This window comes from Cajanus cajan, chromosome 4, assembly GCF_000230855.2.
Source record: "Cajanus cajan strain Asha chromosome 4, NIPB_CcT2T_4, whole genome shotgun sequence".
Lineage (NCBI taxonomy): Eukaryota > Viridiplantae > Streptophyta > Magnoliopsida > Fabales > Fabaceae > Cajanus > Cajanus cajan.
The window spans coordinates 77,104,814-77,124,259 of record NC_138520.1 but is presented as its reverse complement, the minus strand read 5'-3'; the positions used below and the strand labels follow the sequence as shown (position 1 = coordinate 77,124,259).

At 34.7% G+C, this 19,446-nt stretch overlaps 2 protein-coding genes across 5 annotated transcripts; both read right to left on the bottom strand.

The window, feature by feature from the left end:
• Positions 1-2,461: 2,461 nt before the first annotated feature.
• Positions 2,462-11,733, bottom strand: SFC (ARF GTPase-activating protein). Of its 4 annotated transcripts, none has more exons than XM_020364464.3 (19): positions 11,255-11,733; positions 9,884-9,960; positions 9,470-9,570; positions 9,228-9,298; positions 8,812-8,874; positions 8,042-8,086; positions 7,448-7,513; positions 7,306-7,353; positions 7,117-7,212; positions 7,000-7,041; positions 6,618-6,851; positions 6,385-6,525; positions 6,055-6,279; positions 5,872-5,958; positions 5,448-5,786; positions 4,470-4,615; positions 4,274-4,367; positions 3,190-3,650; positions 2,462-3,026 (listed from the first exon to the last, which is right to left on the bottom strand). In XM_020364464.3, the coding sequence occupies exons 1-19, from the start codon at positions 11,297-11,299 to the stop codon at positions 2,912-2,914; spliced, it is 2,496 nt and encodes an 831-aa protein (XP_020220053.1). In that variant the 5' UTR covers positions 11,300-11,733; the 3' UTR covers positions 2,462-2,911. The 4 variants fall into 4 exon arrangements, with proteins under 4 accessions (XP_020220053.1, XP_020220054.1, XP_020220055.1 ...); XM_020364465.3 differs by having other exon boundaries at positions 6,394-6,525; positions 11,255-11,731; XM_020364466.3 differs by having other exon boundaries at positions 6,618-6,833; positions 11,255-11,730.
• A 3,289-nt stretch (positions 11,734-15,022) lies between these two features.
• On the bottom strand, positions 15,023-18,854 carry LOC109794387 (trihelix transcription factor ASR3). The gene is made up of 3 exons (XM_020353837.2): positions 17,875-18,854; positions 16,858-16,911; positions 15,023-15,629 (listed from the first exon to the last, which is right to left on the bottom strand). The coding sequence occupies exons 1-3, from the start codon at positions 18,527-18,529 to the stop codon at positions 15,343-15,345; spliced, it is 996 nt and encodes a 331-aa protein (XP_020209426.2). The 5' UTR covers positions 18,530-18,854; the 3' UTR covers positions 15,023-15,342.
• Between the last annotated feature and the right edge of the window lie 592 nt (positions 18,855-19,446).

The following is a 19,446-nucleotide window of genomic DNA, read 5'->3' as shown; positions in this document are numbered from 1 at the left end:
TGGGAATTTGTGATTTGCCATGAGTGAGTGGCTAACAACTCTAGCTATGTGTTATGTTTGGTGTGTCATTAGTAAAGTTATCTTCTTTTTTTATTTTTTCGATCGAATAATTGCTTTTTTAATTACTTACGTTTCAATTATATATAATTGCATGCTTTTACTTTTCCTTCTTTCTATCTTATCTTTTTCTTTTTTTCTTTTTTTTCTATGCGATAGGTGGAAGCTGCTGGGATTAGGAACGACTTTAACTAGTTCTTTCTGGAATATGGAAAAAAATCTTTTGGATTTTTAGATTCTTATATTAATGTGATGTTGGAATAGGGTAATTGAATATGGGTGTTGTGTACATTAAAAATGATTTATTAAACTCCGAGGATCTAACACTCTAGTCTATAGGGGTGAGTGAATGACCAACCTATGTACGTATATGCAATATATTATGTATTCATGTTTGCTTGCTCAATTTATAAAATGAAACTTTACGAAACAAGAAATGATAAGTGCCTAGATTTTAAATTATATTTTTTTTATAACAAGGATTTTAAATTTTAATTTATGCCAAGCATGTGTAAATGATGATAATGGCAAATAATAATGCTGGTTTGATAAATTACTAGATTTTCTTTTTCCTATCATGATACACGTTTTAATATAAAATATGTAATAGAGACTAATTTGCACGGTTTTAAATTTATTCTTTTCAATATTACTATTATTTTAAAAATAATTCTTTTAAATCCTTAAAGCAGGCATATTATTAATTTAAAACAAGCATATAATTGGATACAGTCAGTTTCATTTAATTTTTTTAATAACCAAACAAAATGAAACAAATGCATAAGTTCATGTTGTTTTTTTTTTTTCTGTGTTGGTTTGAGTTTTGATTTTGAACACAAAGGCACGTTTTATAAATAATTAAGATTGTGAAATTCACATATTAGGGGCAGCAATCATTTTCATATAAATATTAATGTCGCTCATAGAGCAGTGGTGTCTTATTGAAAGTCAAATTTTTTGGGTGATAGTCAACTATTTTTACAAGGAATACTGTGCTTTGACTCATTAGTCATAAATTTATACTAAAAAAAAGGGTCTTGTGCGAGGGAATAGAATTATGCGAAAATGACCTTGACCTTTTTAAATTAATTTAATTATAATAGATAATCAAACTTGTGTACCAAAATGTCCTGCTTAAAACACACGCGAAACCAATTAGTCATTTTCCCTCAAAGTATTCTCCACAATGTTTAATTTTCAGGTTAGATAAAAAAGTAAAATGAATAAAACTTTTTCCCACGAGTTAAAATTAATTTATCTACCTCAACTTTGAAGAAACTCTCATATTTAACTTTAAAAATAAATACACAGAAGTTGATTTTAGTTTATATAGTTTTATTTATTTACCTCCTATAGGTGTTTTTTGACAAGGTTATCCTTGAACCCCAGATATCAAGACTATATTCAATATAAGATTTTGTGAACAGTGGTCTAATTTTATAATTGAAAACTTTACTTTCTTAAAAATAACAGATATTAATTTTGTCTTAAAAAAACGTTGTTTTTTCCTCTTAATTAGAAAATCATGTTAAAATCATCTTTTGCGCATGCACTGTGATGTAAAGAGATTATATCGTATTATTTCTTAACATGGAAATGTTGAATTGATGCAATTCTTTTTTTCAGCGAATCAAATAATTTTATCTTTAAATAAAACTGAATTTTTTAAAAAAAATTACAAGTTAACGTTATTTGTATATTTAGCAGATCACAATGTATCTTTCTCTAACTTGTAGTCTCGTCATAAGTCATAATCCAATTGAAGAGGGCCCACTTCAGGTGTTGCTACTCTGTCACTAATATCAATAATTACGTTAAGGTTGCCCGTGACAAAAGTTGAGGTTTAGTTGATAGCTGTGTTAACAACATAAGATGAGTGTTGGCCAAAAGTTGAGATTTAGTTGATAGCTGTGTTAACATAAGATGAGTGTTGGCCACCATAATCTACCGGATTCCTCACGGTTTATTTTGGCAGTAAACATGATGTCTATGCAAAAGAGTAAAATTTCCCATACAAGTTTACAAAATATCTAGACTTCTTTACGTCCTACACTTGCTAACTATATAATTGACCTTTCTTTATATATTTGTTGTATCTGTGCAGCAAGGGTGATTTATTACTGTCGATTACGAAAAAATCAATGGACACTTCTACCCATTTATCCAAATTGGAGGTGAAATGGGTCAGTTCACTTTTTGATTCAATTGACCAAAAAATTCTCAAGCCTTCAACATATGCCCCACAACGTCTTTTCATGTTTGAAACTTTTCAAGATTACAATCTGTATTACAGTTTATTTTTGGAGGGGGGTGGGGCATGGGGTTGTCAGGTGATTGATATATTTTCTTTTCTCTTTTTTTCCTTGAAAATATTTTGTTTTAAAAATATAAATACATGAGAACATTATAGAACTACTGGGGGCATGACATCCTCAGTACATGTCCCACCAAGTAATACCAAAATACAAAAAATGTGAATTACAGCCACAACACCTTCACAAAAACCAATGTACATACACAAATCCCTAGCCTAGTGCATCGCAGCTTCACCTCAAAAGTAAACAAAAATACACAAACATCATATTACAAAGTGCTGGCTGGGGGGCTACCAGTGCAGCGCAACTCTTTTACTAAGACCAATGTGGCCATTTTACATTACAGATCTTAGCACTATTTTGCACAAGATGACTAAGGGGCAGGCATTTCAACCTACCTCTCCCTTAATCCTTCACACTAGTGACATTTACTTCAAAAAAAAACACCAGCTTTTCAATTTATGAAATACAAATTTACATAATCCAATCTTCCATATTTTAGATATGTAATATACTCCGAGATCTTTTGACTATCACTCTCATCCATTAGAATCAGTCAACGGAGCATGGACTTCTCTGTCACCAGCATTTGACTCTGCAGCAAGCTCAATAGGGGTTCTTCCCTGCTCATCCACAGCTCGGGGATCGGCACCCCTGCATTGTTAAAGATTTCAGTATCATTCAGGATAAGACTCAGGATTAATAAATCAGCAAATAACCTACTAGTATCTGGAAGGGTCAATTAAGTGACATTATCAAAGAGTTGAAGTTGTTGAAAGAACCAGAAGAACCATCATAAAAGTTACATTAGACTCACCTTGAAAGCAATAATCTTGTAAAAGTAGATCTGCCTTTGAGAATACAGCGATGTAGTGGTGTTTGACCTCTTGAATCAGTTGCATTAACATTTGCACCATACTGTAGGAGGAGCTCCACCATGCCAATATCTGCAGTGTCACAGGCAAGGTGAAGTAGGGTGCACCCATCTAGATTGTCCATGACCAAGCCTTCTTTCATAGAGGACCAGTCCAATGTGTTCCCTGCCACAGTAGAGCTGTGATCATGGCTAGTCTGCTCTTGTAATAGCATTACTTTGGCGAGGGTTAAGGAACTGCTGCACGTTTGTTCATAAACAGCATTAACATCAACGTCGGAATTAACAATGTAACGGTATACAGCTTTTTTGTCATTAGCATGAACAGCCTCCCAGATTTGTTGTGCCACCAAGAGACGGTATTGATTGTCCTTTGGCTTGCGAACAAAAAGCTTCTCGGCATACTGCCATGAAAAAACAAATGTTTCAGGGAGTCTAAAATACAGAAATCAGAAGGCAGCAGCATAAAAGGCTCAATAGTATAGAAAGTTATAAATACACAAGTACAGTTAACATACATCACCAGGTGCTTGTAATTGCAGTCATAAATGCAAACAAATAATGTTATATATAAGTAATCATTAAACAAAATCTCCAGTCAAATGGAGAGCACCACCCCATTCATACACTTTTTTGTCATTTTAAAAGCTGATTAAAAAAACAGTGAACTACTAGTCTTGTTCAATAAATTATTTCTGCCACTAGTTTTGTCTCCATATATCCAATTATCATTAAGTGCTGCCTAAGAGCATATATCAGAGAAACACTGACCATTAGACGTGATAACTAGGAATTCTAATTGTGAGAATCCTACTTTCTTTTCTAATTTTCTTCTTCTCTTCAGTTTCCTCAGTCTAATATCTACTTTAGATCTGTTTGTGACGATATTACTTTAAATTAATCCAAAAAGCAACAAAACCTTCATCCGCTCTCCTTCCTCATTTCCCCTAAATCTCACCCTTATACAAGCTTTTAAAAAAATAGTAGAGCATCTTTCAGCAAGAGTTGAAAGTGTACATAGACATACCTTTGCATGGATGAACTTTTCCTTCACAGATAGAGAATCAGACTGTGAAGGTTTGGTGATGAAGAACATCAGTGGTTTATCAGACTTGCTTAAGCTAAACAATTAGTGCAAGACAATATTAGCACTGGTTGGTCAAACAATAAAATGGTAATAATAATGGGTCTAATGTGAAGACGTAATAAAGGGGATTCTTTACCCTGTAGGGACAAGATCAACCTGAAAGGCACTTCTTGATTGTAATAATTCCTCCCAGACTGAGTTGGCAAAAGTATTCCCAAGAGACTGAAATAAACTTATGACAGAAGGTTCCCACACTTTAACATCCAATGTAAGAGACCTGACCTGTAAAAAGAGAGAAAAAAGAGCTAGGTGATCAATCTATTAAGGACTCATCACAAAATATAAGTGACAGCTAAAACCTAAATATCTAAGCCAGGCACACAAGTATTGATTTCACAAGGCATCAAACAAGATGTTTTGGTTCTAAAATTACCTACATAAAATAAAATATATGACAGTCAACAAAAGCCAATATTCCTACATTTTCAATCAGGAATATCCTACAATTATCCAGTTCAAATGTTCATACTTTTCACAAGAGAACTTATTTTATCCAATATGTACAAAGTCGCCAACATTATGTAATGCAGCAAAACAAAAATCTGCTACTATATGGAGCACCGAAAGTCCCAAACTTCTAACAATTGGCTACATAATTTCTATGCACTAACATTGTAAAAGGCTCTTATGAAGTGGGTTGCATCTTATAAAAACATCTATGAACATTTGTGTGTAGTTTATTATAAAAATTTGATTCAAAGATTTTTCTTTTATAAAAGAATTTATCAGAAAAGATATAATGAACAAGAGAATCAAAACCCTCCTAAAAGAACAAGATACAAGTAAAAATATTTTTTTATAAGAATTCTGTATATCTAAAAAATAATTGTTTGCTAAGACTGGATTTCTAAGAATTATCAATTAGGCCAACAATGGCTCTTCAACCATAGTTATTTCATAAAGGCAACCAGTTATATATTACACAATTTATATCAACTCCTTTTTCTTTTATTACACCATGCACATGCTCATTGTCAAGCATCCTATTAAAAAATAACGGGATTTGCAGATATAATATAAACAAGGATCAAGAGAGTGCACTTGTATGGCTTACCTTTGATATGTGCACACCAAGGTTACGGTGTACACCAGAACACTCGATGCAAACAAGAACACCAAGATTTAGTGATGCCCAATCAGGTTCAGGAGCACCACAATCAGCACATTTATCATTTCCACAAACTCTTCGCAACACATCAATTGGCTTCTCACTTTTAGTGCAGGATCGCTGCTGTTGCAAACTTCTTGAGGGTCGCTCTGGATGCGCTGAAGCAAGACTTCTATCTGCTACACATTCTTCTACAGCAGAGTGATCAAAATCTGAACTTTCAAAAGAACTACTCTCACTGGTAGACCTATGATGACCACTTCCCATTGGGCTTGCAGGCAACATCTGATAACAATTGTAATACTAATCAAACTGACTTAAATTTTACTTCTACTGTTCTACATGATCAGCAAAATTTATTCGAAGTTACCCTTTCAGGAATCTGAGAACTCAGTAATGATGCAATAACACCAGTGATTTTTTCAATCCAATCCATTTGGTCCAGCGCACTTTCTGCCTGCACTGACAAGCATAATTAAGGAATGAAACTATAAAACCTTAATCACCATCCTTGTATGAAATAAAAAAAAATCCAAAAATCACATCAAATAACCTGCAAAGTGTAGTTCTTTGTAGGTGATATGATCCGGAAGCAAAACCTCAAATCTGATTGATCAGCATCTACTTTGATTGTTGATGTAAGCAGGTTCACAGTGTGATGAGCAACAGATTTCTCATCATGTACTCCACCATGATGATGAGAAGACAGCCATCGACTTAAAAGTCCAGAACCAAGCTCAGAACTATTCCTCTGACCAGAATGTTGACTACTAGACCCCTACACATCATAAATAACCACAAAAATGAGATGAAATTTAATATAAAGAAGCAATCTAGGCTTAAAGTTTAAGTCCTTCATAAGCCAACTTATTTTTTGCATTACACTTCTTACAGATGATTTGCTGCACTGTTTACGGTAGTAATACAGCATTCCTCGACTATCAAGAACAAAAAACCTCCTTTTCCAGTCCCCCCTTAAGTTTGAGGAACGCTTTGACAGATAACCTTGTCGGATAGTTTGAACCTAAAATGGTGTAAAGAAAATTATAAATTAAATCACTGGGAGAAAGTAATTGTTAATAACTCCAACCAACAAATTCCAGGCCTTGATTCAACCTTTCCCTTTGCAGCAGATTGCATAACTGCCTCTATCATCTTATGTGAGCTTCTACCAATGGCTTGTATACCATCTCCATTCGGAGACCCATTAGAACCATTTGAAGCCCACCTACTCTCCCGATCAATCTGTCGTTTGTACTCTTGCATTCTTTCATTTAGGGCTGCCTGCTCATAATTGGACCTTTCTCTTGATTGCTGAGCATAAGTCAAGACCTGCAAAAAAAAGCTAGCCTGGAGTGAATCAATTTTATTTTCCCACTCTGGATCAAATGTTTGCCAGTTAATCGTCTTCAATGTACAACTTTATAAATATTTTTACCAATTACATGTACTTTCAAAAACAAAAAAATGAGACGTAAAGACAAAGCTGATTCCAAACCTGGTTAATATATGGCTCCATTTGATGCAACAATTCATACCCCTACGAGTGAAATAAATTGAAGATGAGCAAGTTGAGACAGAATGTGGAAGAGAATAATTTAAGCAATATGTCTACCTGTTTGAAGTAACGAAGATGTGCATCCATGGTCCCACTGACTGCTTCCAAAAACTCAAATCTCTTCTTTGCTTCAACATTAGACAAGGCAGTAACCTGGACAAAAAGACTCTTCCAGTTTATTTGTGCGAATGTATGTCATGGTAACAGTAATTAGTTATGCACTTCTAATCAAATGATTTTACTTACCAGATTAAACCGAGCTTGCTCAAATGTAGATCTTGCACTATGAAGCTCCTGAAACATATACCAAACATTTAAAGGTTTAAGGAATCACATATACCAGAATGAATTTAAGCTGAACCAACATGTTAGACACACAAAAGCCTACCTCTTCTAGGGCAGTAGCTACATCAGATTTTGTGCCTTTTCTCAGTGACAGAAACCTTTCACGAGTCTGCAAGAATATCAAATTTGGCAAATCATTAAAGAGAAACTTAACTTTGCAGCTTCTAATACCATTCGCTCCAAAATCTTATGTTACTGTAGGTATATATTAATATTCAAGAGGTAAAGCACCAATAACACATCCAATACAAGTGATAAAAAATTGTGAAAAATATATGTTGCCAGGCACTTTTTTCACTTCTGCTTTTTAAGAACATACCTCAGCTTTGGTTCATCTTAGTGTGTTTGGATAAAAGTTGAGTTCAACTCAACCTACTTTCATTTCAAAGCAATAGCCTTGTTGCTTTTGCATTTCATGAATTGAGAAGTGAAAACACACATTCCAATACTTTGAAACGAATAACCAAACACATCCTTAGTAGTCAATTCAAATTTTTAAATCCACTATATCTTCATTGATTTCATTCTACTTGAATGAATCATTATCATAGGCAGTACGCTTAGCATCTATATTTTTCAAAGCAGGAGGAATATATCACTACATGGGAAAGAAATAATTTTTGATTTGAAAGTGCACCTGATCATAAATAAGGCTAGCCTTGTCAAAGCGTTTTCGGGCTTCCTGCATTAAGAGAGGATCCCTTAGAACAGAAATTAAGTGCATAAATTATTCACAGAAATTTGAATGTTGGAAAGTATATGTCAACTATCCTCATTGTTAGGTGATATTTAGAGTTGACTTTACCAAAATAAAACCATACATAAGCTATAAAGTTTAAAATGTTTCCTATATAATCCCACTAACAAAATCTTAACAAGGAAAATGCAACCTAATATTGAGAGTTGAGAAAGAAATTTAGCTCATGTAGGGATCCTGCTGTTTTGATAAAAGAACAATATTTGACAAGATTCTACAGGGATGACATGTGTCCAACTTTTTTTCTATAGAAGCTAGAACAAAATATACGATGGTACTACTCTTTGAACAAGGGAATCCAGAGAATTCCTGCTTGACTCCTAGACCCACGCATGTTTTGATTTGCTTATTTTGAGGAAATAATGATTTCTTTTTTGCAGCTCGCTAGTAGAGCTTTTGGGGAAATAAGACAATTACATGATTAATTCTTATAATTTAAACTTTCCCAAACGCCCTAGTAACTAACCAAAGAAACGAAAAACCATTAAGATCAAAGTCACTCAAAAGAGCCTATCACTCAACAGGCATAAACACTCGTACTGGAAAATTCTATCAGTTCTCACATCAGTTTTGTACACATCTAACTGATAGGGTAAACATAATATTACAAGATTTATTTGTCTTCCGAAAAAAAAAAAAAAAAAAAGTACCTTGACCTCTTGTAAGTCAATATTGACAAACTGAAGCAATCTGTCATTTAACATATGCTCAACCTGACAGGAAAAAAGCAATCAATGTCAAAGGCATAGCACACATTTTGACACCAAAACCAATGGATAGAGGTCAAAAATCCAGGATGAATCTTCCAAATAGCTAACTGCTAAAGGTCATAATGGGAATCAGCTTCAAAGTTGTATGCTTTACAGTTTGACATATGTTTTGGCAATAGATATTAATAATTGATAACCATTTTCTTTCCTGTTTCTCTTTCTTTCTTTCTTTCTTTCTTTTTTGTAATGGAAGAGATTCATTAATATAAAAGAATTTTAAAGAGAGATTGGAGCAAGTGATCCTTCTTTTAACAACTAGGAAAGTGTTAAAAAGCACTTGCAACATAGTAGTTTACCTGTGATCGAAGGACTTCCTTGTATGTCCCAATTTCTCTTAAGGCTATGGTGAATTTGGTCATAACAGGTCCTAGAATGATGGCAGAAACTTAGTCAGAAATTATTTCATCACCATTAGACTTTCAGAGTTAAAGGTAACATACAGACTTTACATCAAATTATGAAGTCAGATAGTCCCAAGCACAGTCAGTAGTCACTAAATAATAGAGCATCATAAGAATGATGTAAAAGGGGGGCATACCTCCAAAAGCCACACTAATTGGGTCATTATGCCCACCACCAAAAGTTTCTAGGGCACTTGCAAATGCAATGTCTCCATCATATGCCTCCCCAAGTCCTTCACTGAAAAGTACAAAAGTGAAAGCAATCAAAGTCTATAAAGAAAATACATATCTAACATCTTCAAAATCAATATTCAATATGTTGCTAGAAGCTGTGAGAAACTCCTAACAATTTATAACAGAGAAAGAAACCCACTCAATTTTCCTTTTGGATGATTGTCATGTAAAAACATTAAGGGACATCCTCAATAGGTACAAAACAATAGGCTCTAGCTTGGAAATAAAATGTCATTTATTTTCAGCATGTTCTCAAAGGTTCATGGCTATATTTATCAATAGGAGTTGATAATGATAAGATCCAAAGAAATACATACGTGTACTTTCTACATCCTTTGTAAAATTTTAAACTTCTATCTCTTAGCGATTCAGCACTTTCCTCCATGCATTGTATCTGTTCATGAAAAAATTCAGGGAGAAACAATTTTAGTTTAAATCAAGTCAATTAAGAGAGAACACAGTAAAAAGAGTAGCATCTTTGTTGAATGCAGTACAACACAACAACAAATTACCACACATACCATGCAAAATAGTCAATCAATAAATATCTCCAACCACCATTAACAATAACCTCAAAGAGAAGAACCATTAAACTTCTAAATTTACAGCAAATTCCAGTTATCATATCACTTAACCAACAAGCAATACACTAAATTTCAGAATCTTCAAAACATACTTGAATGGTTTCTAGAGCAGAAAATATTATTACAAGATTCAACAGAACCCAATAATAGAGAATATGACTAGTTTGACAACAGAATACCAATACAATTTAACACGGTACCAAGGAATAAATTATCAAGTTGGTTTGGTAACCAAACAGAAAAAATGCACAAGCCAAATAAAGTTTACCATAAGGCTAAGTTTGGTTTGTGGTAGCAAGGGAGTGACTTTTTCAGGGAGTTAATGAGTTGATATATATGTTTGGTATATTGGTAGAAGATGGGGAAGCTATTTTGGAGTAACATTTCTCCCCACTTTGGGGGTAAGAGAGAGGGGGGGAGAAGCATATTGACTATCTTAAATCTTGATAGAGCTAATGCTTGACACTCGAAACATTTCTCTATCTCAACTCTCACCCAAGCTATACCTAAATCCCACCCTCAATGCCTTGCCGGGTGCTGCAGCACGTGCCCCTAGGCCAACCATCCCTTCCATCTTTGACTACCTCAGAGAACAACAAACTGTACATTGCAACCCCCTCTCCATGTGTGGCAGGCGTACCTACCAATTGTTAGAGAACAGATTCACTTCCAGATTCTGGAACTTTCCCTCTAGACGTGTAGCAGTAGTACAGATACATACCATAAATCTATTAATGAAAAAAACAGAGAATCCCACGAAGGGAACCACTACTTTCCCTTTTGTGCGATTTCCCAGAATTACAACGGAACCCTTAGGATTCCAAGCATGAACGAAGCTTGGCACGACCACTCAGATTTCAGAATATTCATATTCCATTCGACAAGACTACAACATGCACTAAATCAACCCTTCATTTCCTAATAAGATACCTAATAAACCATTAAAACCACCCGATCAAGCTCAAAGACAAACAAAACCCACTAAACCAACACATCAGTTACACACCCTACCCTACGAACACATTACACACAACATCGCAATTAATCTCTAACAAATCCACCCAAAAAGAAAAGTTTCCAGAAAGAGAAGAGCGAGTGAGTGACCTGCTTGCGGAACATAGGAGAGTCATCGAGCTTAGCGAATTGCATTTTGAATCAAAGGAAGGATTGGCGCGTCGTCTGTGTTGGTGTGGGCCTAAGAGAAGGTGTGGTTAAGCATTATCGCAGCATGAACGGTCGATCTCGGAATCGAAGAGTGGAACAGCAAGAGGACCATTTGCAGGGCCCTGGAGGGTGGAGTGGAGTTGGATTTGGCCCCGAACCCAAAACCCTAGCGCAGAGACAACGTTGGAGTTCGAGGTTGCATATGATTTGATTTTGATGTGTGTTGGGTATTATGAGTTCACTATTGTGTGTGTCACTAGTGACTCCCACTAGAGCTTCTTCCTCTGAGGAAGGGAAATGAAGGGAAAGAAAGAAAGAAAGTAAAAGTATATTGGGAATTGTTTAACCAAAATTTCACTAATCCAACCAAAATTCTCGAATCCCATGTGTGTAACAGACACTCACTTCGACTAAAGTCACACCCATTCAGTTCCTTTTCATGCACCTTTCCCTTTCTTGCTCCCCTTCTTTTTCTTTTATCTTTCCCTTTTCATTTTTTATATTCTAATCATAATATTATACATTCTCTTGTAATAATTACCAGCATACACATTAATTAATCTTCACAAATTTTAATAATTATATTTTTAGTATATAATTTCATTAAATAATTGAACATATCATTTATAACAACTTTACCCCATTTAAGTAACATTAATTTATTTTAAAAAGTTATAAATATTTTTCACGCATTATTTAATTGTATTAGAACTATTATGTGTCACAAAAGTTTTTTTTTTTAAATTTAAAATTATATAAAATTATTTCAAATTAATCACTAACTTCGATTTCAAATTTTAAATATATAAATAATTAGAGAAAGAGAGTTTGTTGTTCAAATTAATTTTACTCAAAATGAGATTATTTTTTATATAAAATAATTCTATCAAGAAGAATTACCTATGTAAAAAAAATATAGGTAATTTGGTACTAAAGAAAATGACAATGACATTGATTCAGTTTAACAGCTGATATGATTATTATTGAGAATAAATTTGTTTTTGTTTGAAATGTTTAGTAAGGTAGCATTGATTAAATGGAAATGGAAAGAAGTTTGGGCCATTATACATATTTATTTTTACTAGGAGTTAAAATTAATATTTGATAGTATATTCGTCCTGTAAAGAAAAAAACAAGGTTGTACGCTGTCGTACAAGAGAGAAGAGAACGGCGTTATAATCTAAACCTCTTACCTTACCAAACCAACAAGGAGAGCTTTTTTGATGGGTTGTGTTGCTTCACGCGCTACAGGGGGCGCGTGACTGAATAATTGTTTCTGCAACAATAGGGAATGGTTTGTGGGCCAAAACTGAGTTTCCCTCCATTTCCTCGACCGTCGCTCGGGCCCACTCTCTCGCCCCCCGATACATCCATCCTCGCATGCTCATCAACAATAATCGACCTTTTTTAAATAATTATAAAATTAATTTGTTTTTTCTTTTCTCTTTATTATTTTCATTCGACATATTGCTATGCTTCCTCTCTCACTCTAAACTCATTTAATATATCCAAACCATCTACGTCGACACATTTATTGTTTATCACGTTAATAACATCTCCGCAGTTGCCTTGTGTATAATCTGGAATAAAGAATAAATACGGTCGCACATGGTTTCTTAAATGATACTACTCACTTTCTGCTTCAAAATGGAAACCATGACTCCTTATATATTCAGAAACTGTGATCAAAGGTAGTTCTGATTTTCTTATGCACGAAATTCACCTTTTGCTGATTCTTATTACATTAATTATGCAGAGTTTTGTGAATTCAATCCTTCAACATAAAAGATAATCAAAACAAAATCTCTTCAGTAACTCACTGCGTGCCAGTGTCATACAAATGATTCTAAAATACTGTATTCACAGCCAAAGAAATTTAATTTATTAAAATCGTGAATTTTGGATTCTTAAGGATGATTTATTATCATTAACCTAACTTGATAATCGTTACCCAGGTCTTCATTAGGATAACTTGTGATATAATCAGTGAGGAAATGACAATATTACTCCTGGACTTTATTGTCGTCCAAATATAGAACTAGTCTTCATGTACAACTTCTTTCACAACAACCCAAAATTAGTAAAGTGCAAAATTAACATTCAAAAGACTCCTATCTTGTGAAAAAGAAAACACCTAGTCATCTGGCAACAAGTCATCAACAAATGGTACTCTAAGCCTATGCATAAATATATATATATATTATAAACTTGTTAATAGAGTGGTTCTTAAGGCCTCTCAAATCACCGTTTGGGTTTCATCAAGAGCAGAAATTTTGTGTCTAATAGGAGGTGTTGGGGGACTTTTCAGAGCTTTGTTGTCATTATGAAAAAGTGGGAGCGGCAGTAGAGGAAGAGGGAAACTACATCGGCGATTATTAAAAAAAAATATTTGAGTTTTGATTAAATGAGATTGAGTAATTTCTTTTAAGGTCCAATATAGTCCTTATTAAGGCTTTTAAAAATAAAATAATTGAAAGTTCAAATTTAATTTTGATTGCAGAAAAATAAAAAATCGCTTATTACTTCAAAACCCCCATAATTTTTCATCCCACTATCATTTTATTTATTAACCAAATATCTTAATTTTTACTCAATTTACCATAATCTATTATACTTTTACCATCAAACTAAATAGACACTTTAATAATATAATAGCTAGCTCCCTAAAAATAGAAGTGTAAGTAGGTATTGATAATTCATGAATCCGAAGTGATCTAAATCAATCCAATAGATTTAAATTGAAATTTTTTAATATTTGGGTCAGACCCAATCTAACTCAATCAAAATTTGGCATTATACAAGTTGAATAACAGATTTTGTGTTTTCAACCCATTACCCGATCTAACTCGTTCATATATTATTATAATAATAATAATAATAATAATAATATTTGAATAATTATTTATTTAAAATAATATTTACTATCACTCTTACTTTTGTGTTTTAAATCGGTACAATTATAACAATATAATATATTTATTTTAAATTTTATTTATATTAATTAATGTTGATTTTTTTAATTGATAATAATGTAATAAATTAATAAATTTATTTTAAAAATAAATTTGTATCATTGTTTAATTTATAAGTTGATAATATTATATTTATTAATTTATATTTATTTTGAAATATTTAAATTTTACAACAATAAATAAATTTAATTATATTGACCTGATTAATCCAATCCAACTGATTGAGTTAGGTTGGATTGAAATTTAAAAAAAATATATACAAACCTATCCTAACCCAACTGGTTAAATTTTAATTAGATCGAATGATAGATTGATGCAAATCTAGCTCAATCTAACCCGCCACGAGTAAAAATCATAAACTTGAATAACCAAGAAAAATATTACCAGAGCGTGTAATGAGAGATAACTAAGAAAGTAGGATATGCACATTGGACAGGGTACTGAGGTGCCAGACACAAATCCTTTTTAATTAAAAGAAAAAACCCTTAACTCAACTTAGTTAAACTAAAGCCATGAATCTAGACATAACATGTCACCCAAAAAAAAAAAAAAAACTAAGGGGTAACCGGGTCTGTTCCACTCTTTGCCTTTGGTGCTATATCCCATTAATAGCAGGAAAAGTAAAACAGACTAATTAGATTCACCATAATCCTTTTCACAGTAGGATTGTTAACATAAAAAATAAAACTTATACAAGAAAAGCAAAGTATTGAAAGAGCACGCAAAGAAAGACCACTTATAGAAATGTACCTTAATTACTAGTAGTAATTAGTAATAGTAATATCATCATTACAACCGCTATTATTGACCGGGAAGCTCACTGAAAGAAGAGAATAAATAAATGCAGTAACCTCCAATTTTTTTTTGTATAAAATGCCGTAGTGGCAGTAATAAACCCCAAAAAAAGTGACTTGTGCAGAGACGGGATATAAAAAGGGGTAACTACTGTGACATTTATCTTCTAGAAACTATCCTGAGATAAAATTGTAACCACTATTGTTGACTCCAATTGTTATATACACTATTCTATAATTTCTATTATGATCCTTCCTTGCTCTACAATTTATCAGCAATTCTCCCTAGAGCATCTGCAAGCTTATCAAGTACAGCAACTATGTTACTAGCGGTGTCTTTCTGCTGCTGGCGATCCAATTGGGAATTCATGTTCTGAGCTTCAAGTTGATCACGTAGCATTTTTCCATTCTTTTCCAAGACGTCGATTAATTGACTTTGGAAACTTTCTTCCTCTCCATCGGTTGGAAGCCGCTTCCTCTTCCGTGCTGCCCCTTGAGATGTAGAACCCATTTCTGGATTTGGGGTTGGCCGTTTCTCATTGGTAGTACCTACAGAATTAAGGAATGTCAAGACATTGAATTTACAATAATTTCATCAGTTAAGGCCTTGACACTGTGATTGCCAAAACAGAACCTTTGATCCTATTCCTATACCCATTATAGGAAGCTACAGCCTAGCTAATGCTCAAAAGTTTAGGTAATCGGATAATGAAAGCTTGTGCCTAAGACATAGCTTGCCGTTTACTATTAGAGAATAACTTTTTTTTTGAGACATGAATTGTGAAAGATAGTTGTTTATACTATTAGGGGTAGGCATAGGATGTGGATCTTAAAAGAAAAAGTGACAATGAGGAGACCTAAAGTGCAACACAATGACTTTCCCAGAAATGTGCAAACGTTAAGTATGTGTAACCAGCATTACTCAGGCAAATAAATATACAAGAAAACATCATTCAATTCAATGCATGTAACTCCAATCAAATGCATTTTGTAGAAATACATGATTTATACCAGAGCACCCAATATAATCTCAAGTAAGCAATCATACATTGAATGATCCAATCCTATCAATTCCGGATCTCAAAAGAAAACAGGTTGTTTACTGCAAGCCTATTACCATTTTCATTTTCATATAAACCATCATTTTGTTTGTGTACTAGAGTGGACAAATTTGATCTACAACAAATTTGATGTAGATTCTAGCAAGAGCACCATGGTACAAGAAGTATGGATAATAAAGGAATGAAAAAAAAGTGTCATGGCATTATTGAAATTCCAAATGTAATAGCATAAATTTATGGCAGAAATGAGTAACCTATTAACTTTACTCACATCACAGGCACTTAAGTAGAATGCAACAGCAACAGAAACAAGGGGAACAAACATATTGGACAAGGTAGCAAGCTGTCACAACTGAGGTTTTAGCTTGCTTTCTATAAGCACTGAATTCATGATATTTTGAAGACAAGGAAAGGACACTGAAGTAGCTTCCACATTTTTGTTTGCTTATCTTGTCAATGACATTGGATGCCCTTTAACAAACATAGGCACTAGGTTGGGCCTACTACATCATGTTGGTCATATCAGATGACCATGGGCCTAACCTTTTATGCCAAAATATCAAAGCTGTCTCCAGAACACAAGAAACCATTCAGAAACAAATATAAGCTTTCAACTTTCAATTATGCTTGATGCCAATGCTAATGTTATTGCTAATAAGATCATTCCAGTCTTAAAACTAAACACAAGATCATCATTGCCTTAACAACTCTATTACCTTGATCATTGCCTTCCCCTTCGCAGCCTTCGAGGAGTGGTTCATATTGCTTCTCTGCAGATCAGAAGAAAAAGAAAAATCAAGAAAAAAATATAGAATTGAAGAATGCCACATGGGAATCCCGGTACCATTCCCTCCAAAACTTCCAACTTTACAACAAACAACATCATTGCTAGAATCAAAAAAATAAAATTAAGAAAATAAAACCATTAAAAATTAGTCTTTCATAAAAAGAAAAGTGCCTCCAAAGCCATGAAAGCCAGTAACATACCTAGACACTTTCCAACTTCCCGAGAGACAACACAACAACATTAGAATATTAGTATATACCAAAAAAACACCAGACAATACCAACACCAACAATAATATCAACCAAACCTTTCTCCGCTAAGCTGAATCCGTTACATAAATTAAATAATAATGCCATCATATCTAACTTCCAACTCTAAATCCTTCTCAATAATTTCAACTTTTTCCCAGTTTCCTTTATCCTCCTCTTGTACTCTTCTTCCTGGAATATCGGCAGATTGCCTCTTCAAATTATCTTTTTTTCCAACTGAAAACCAAAGATTTATCCCTAGGAGACTGACTTCTGTCCGACAGATTTTATTCCATTTATCCGACTAATATCACACACTCAGCTTCTCTTCATCTAATTTCCATTCAATTTTCCTTCTTATCTCTCTTTTATTTCTGGTTATGTAATTCATCACATCTATATCACGTCTAATACATGGATCTAAAAATGAATCACGTCCAAGATGCAAAAGCTACATCAGGTAGCTTCGGTTTAGACGTGGAAAATCATGTCCAGAAAGGGTGACCAAACACCCTTTATGTCACTCTTCCTTTATTTTCTCTCTCCCATGCAACTCATGTTTGAACATTTTCTTTTATTCTACCAGACATACCCTAATCACAAGACGAATTTGTACCATCAATCTGACCATAATTTTTTCTGTAATGCATCATAATCATGACAAATAAACTATCAAAAATTGAATCTTGGAAACAAACCTGAGATTGGAACAGGAGCAGGAACATCCTTAGCAGAGGCTAAAAGCAAAACCTCATCCTTCTCGCAATCAGAGAACAAACCATCCTCACTCCCAACCCTCCGATTACTGTCATACAAGTGCACCTCCTCACCAACCGCCGCCGCAGAAGTCGCCACCGGAGTCTCCGCCGCAGCCGCAGCCGCCGTGGACGGCGAATCGAGAATATTATACACCTCCCGGTCAAAATACCCCGGCAACTTCCTCTCCCTCCTCAAATCGTTCCTCATGAGCCAAAACGACTCCGTTTCGTCCCTCACCTGCGACTCCCACTCCTTGATCTTCTTGTAATCGCCGGCGAGGTTGCTCCACCGCTTCCGGCACTGCACTGGTTCACGGTTCACGCCGTGCTTTTTGCAGTACGCCGACACCAGCGCCCACTTCGGCTCGCTCGACCCGAACGCCGACCCGCCGCCGCCTCCGCCACCGCGCCCCGGCCTGAACCGGCTCTCGGCGTCGCTCTTCCCCTGAATCAGCACCAGAATCTCCTGCCGCGTCCACCGTGGCAGCCGCGCCGCCGGCCTCCCGTCGTCGCCGCCTTCTGCGGCGGCGCAAGGCGCCGCGCCGTTACCACCCCCGTCAACGGAGTTGGGATTCGAAGGCTGGTCCAGAGCCATGAGAAACACGTTTTACAAAGGCACGTGACTGGCACGTGGGGGCTTCGTGACGGAGCCTTTGGGAATGCCCGTTACGGCGTTAAGAAATAAAAAAGAGAGGGTTTTTAGGTTTAGTTTTATGTTTAGGTTTAGGTTTTTAGAGAGGGAGAGAAGAAGAAAGAGAGAGAGAGAGAGAGAGGGGTTTTGTGTTTTGTGGCTTTTGCTAGTGAAATTGGGTTTTATTTTTAATTTTTTTACTACACTAAACAGGTTTTTGACCCTTAACCCCTTAATAAGGGTTTTTTTTATTAATTACTATTTATTGGGGTCATATCCTTATCTTTAATTCTCAATTAATGGGATTTTCTTTGTTTGCAAAGGTTACTTACTTGTTGGGTTGGTTTGACATAAAATTCCTCAAACAGCACTTTCATTTCATTGTCCATCCTTAGTATTTTTCTAATTCCTGTTTTAGGTCATTTTCTAAAGGGGTGTGAGATGTGAATGGTGGCTTTCCCTTCCTGTTTGGGGGTTCTATGAAACGTGTAAAATACCACCTTCAACCTCTTGATGGGTATTGCATACATAATATGATAATAATAAAAAATAATAATTTTTACATATTTTGAATGAAGGATTTCAAATTTGGCGTCAATCAAAGGGGAATAATTCGGAATCCCCTTTTAAATATTGATATTCATATTCACATAAAAGCATTACTCTATGCCCATATATGATGTGTGGACCATGAGTTGACAAGGGCATGCTACCCTACCACTCACTAATCCTTTCTCAACCTCCTTATCTTATCGAATAATTTTCCCTCTAATCTTTGCTTATTGCTTAATGTTTGTGCTTATGGATGGATGGCCCCCTCCATTAAAGCCACTTTCTTCTTTTTCTTTCTTTGCACTTTCACAAAAACCTTCATTAAGGTA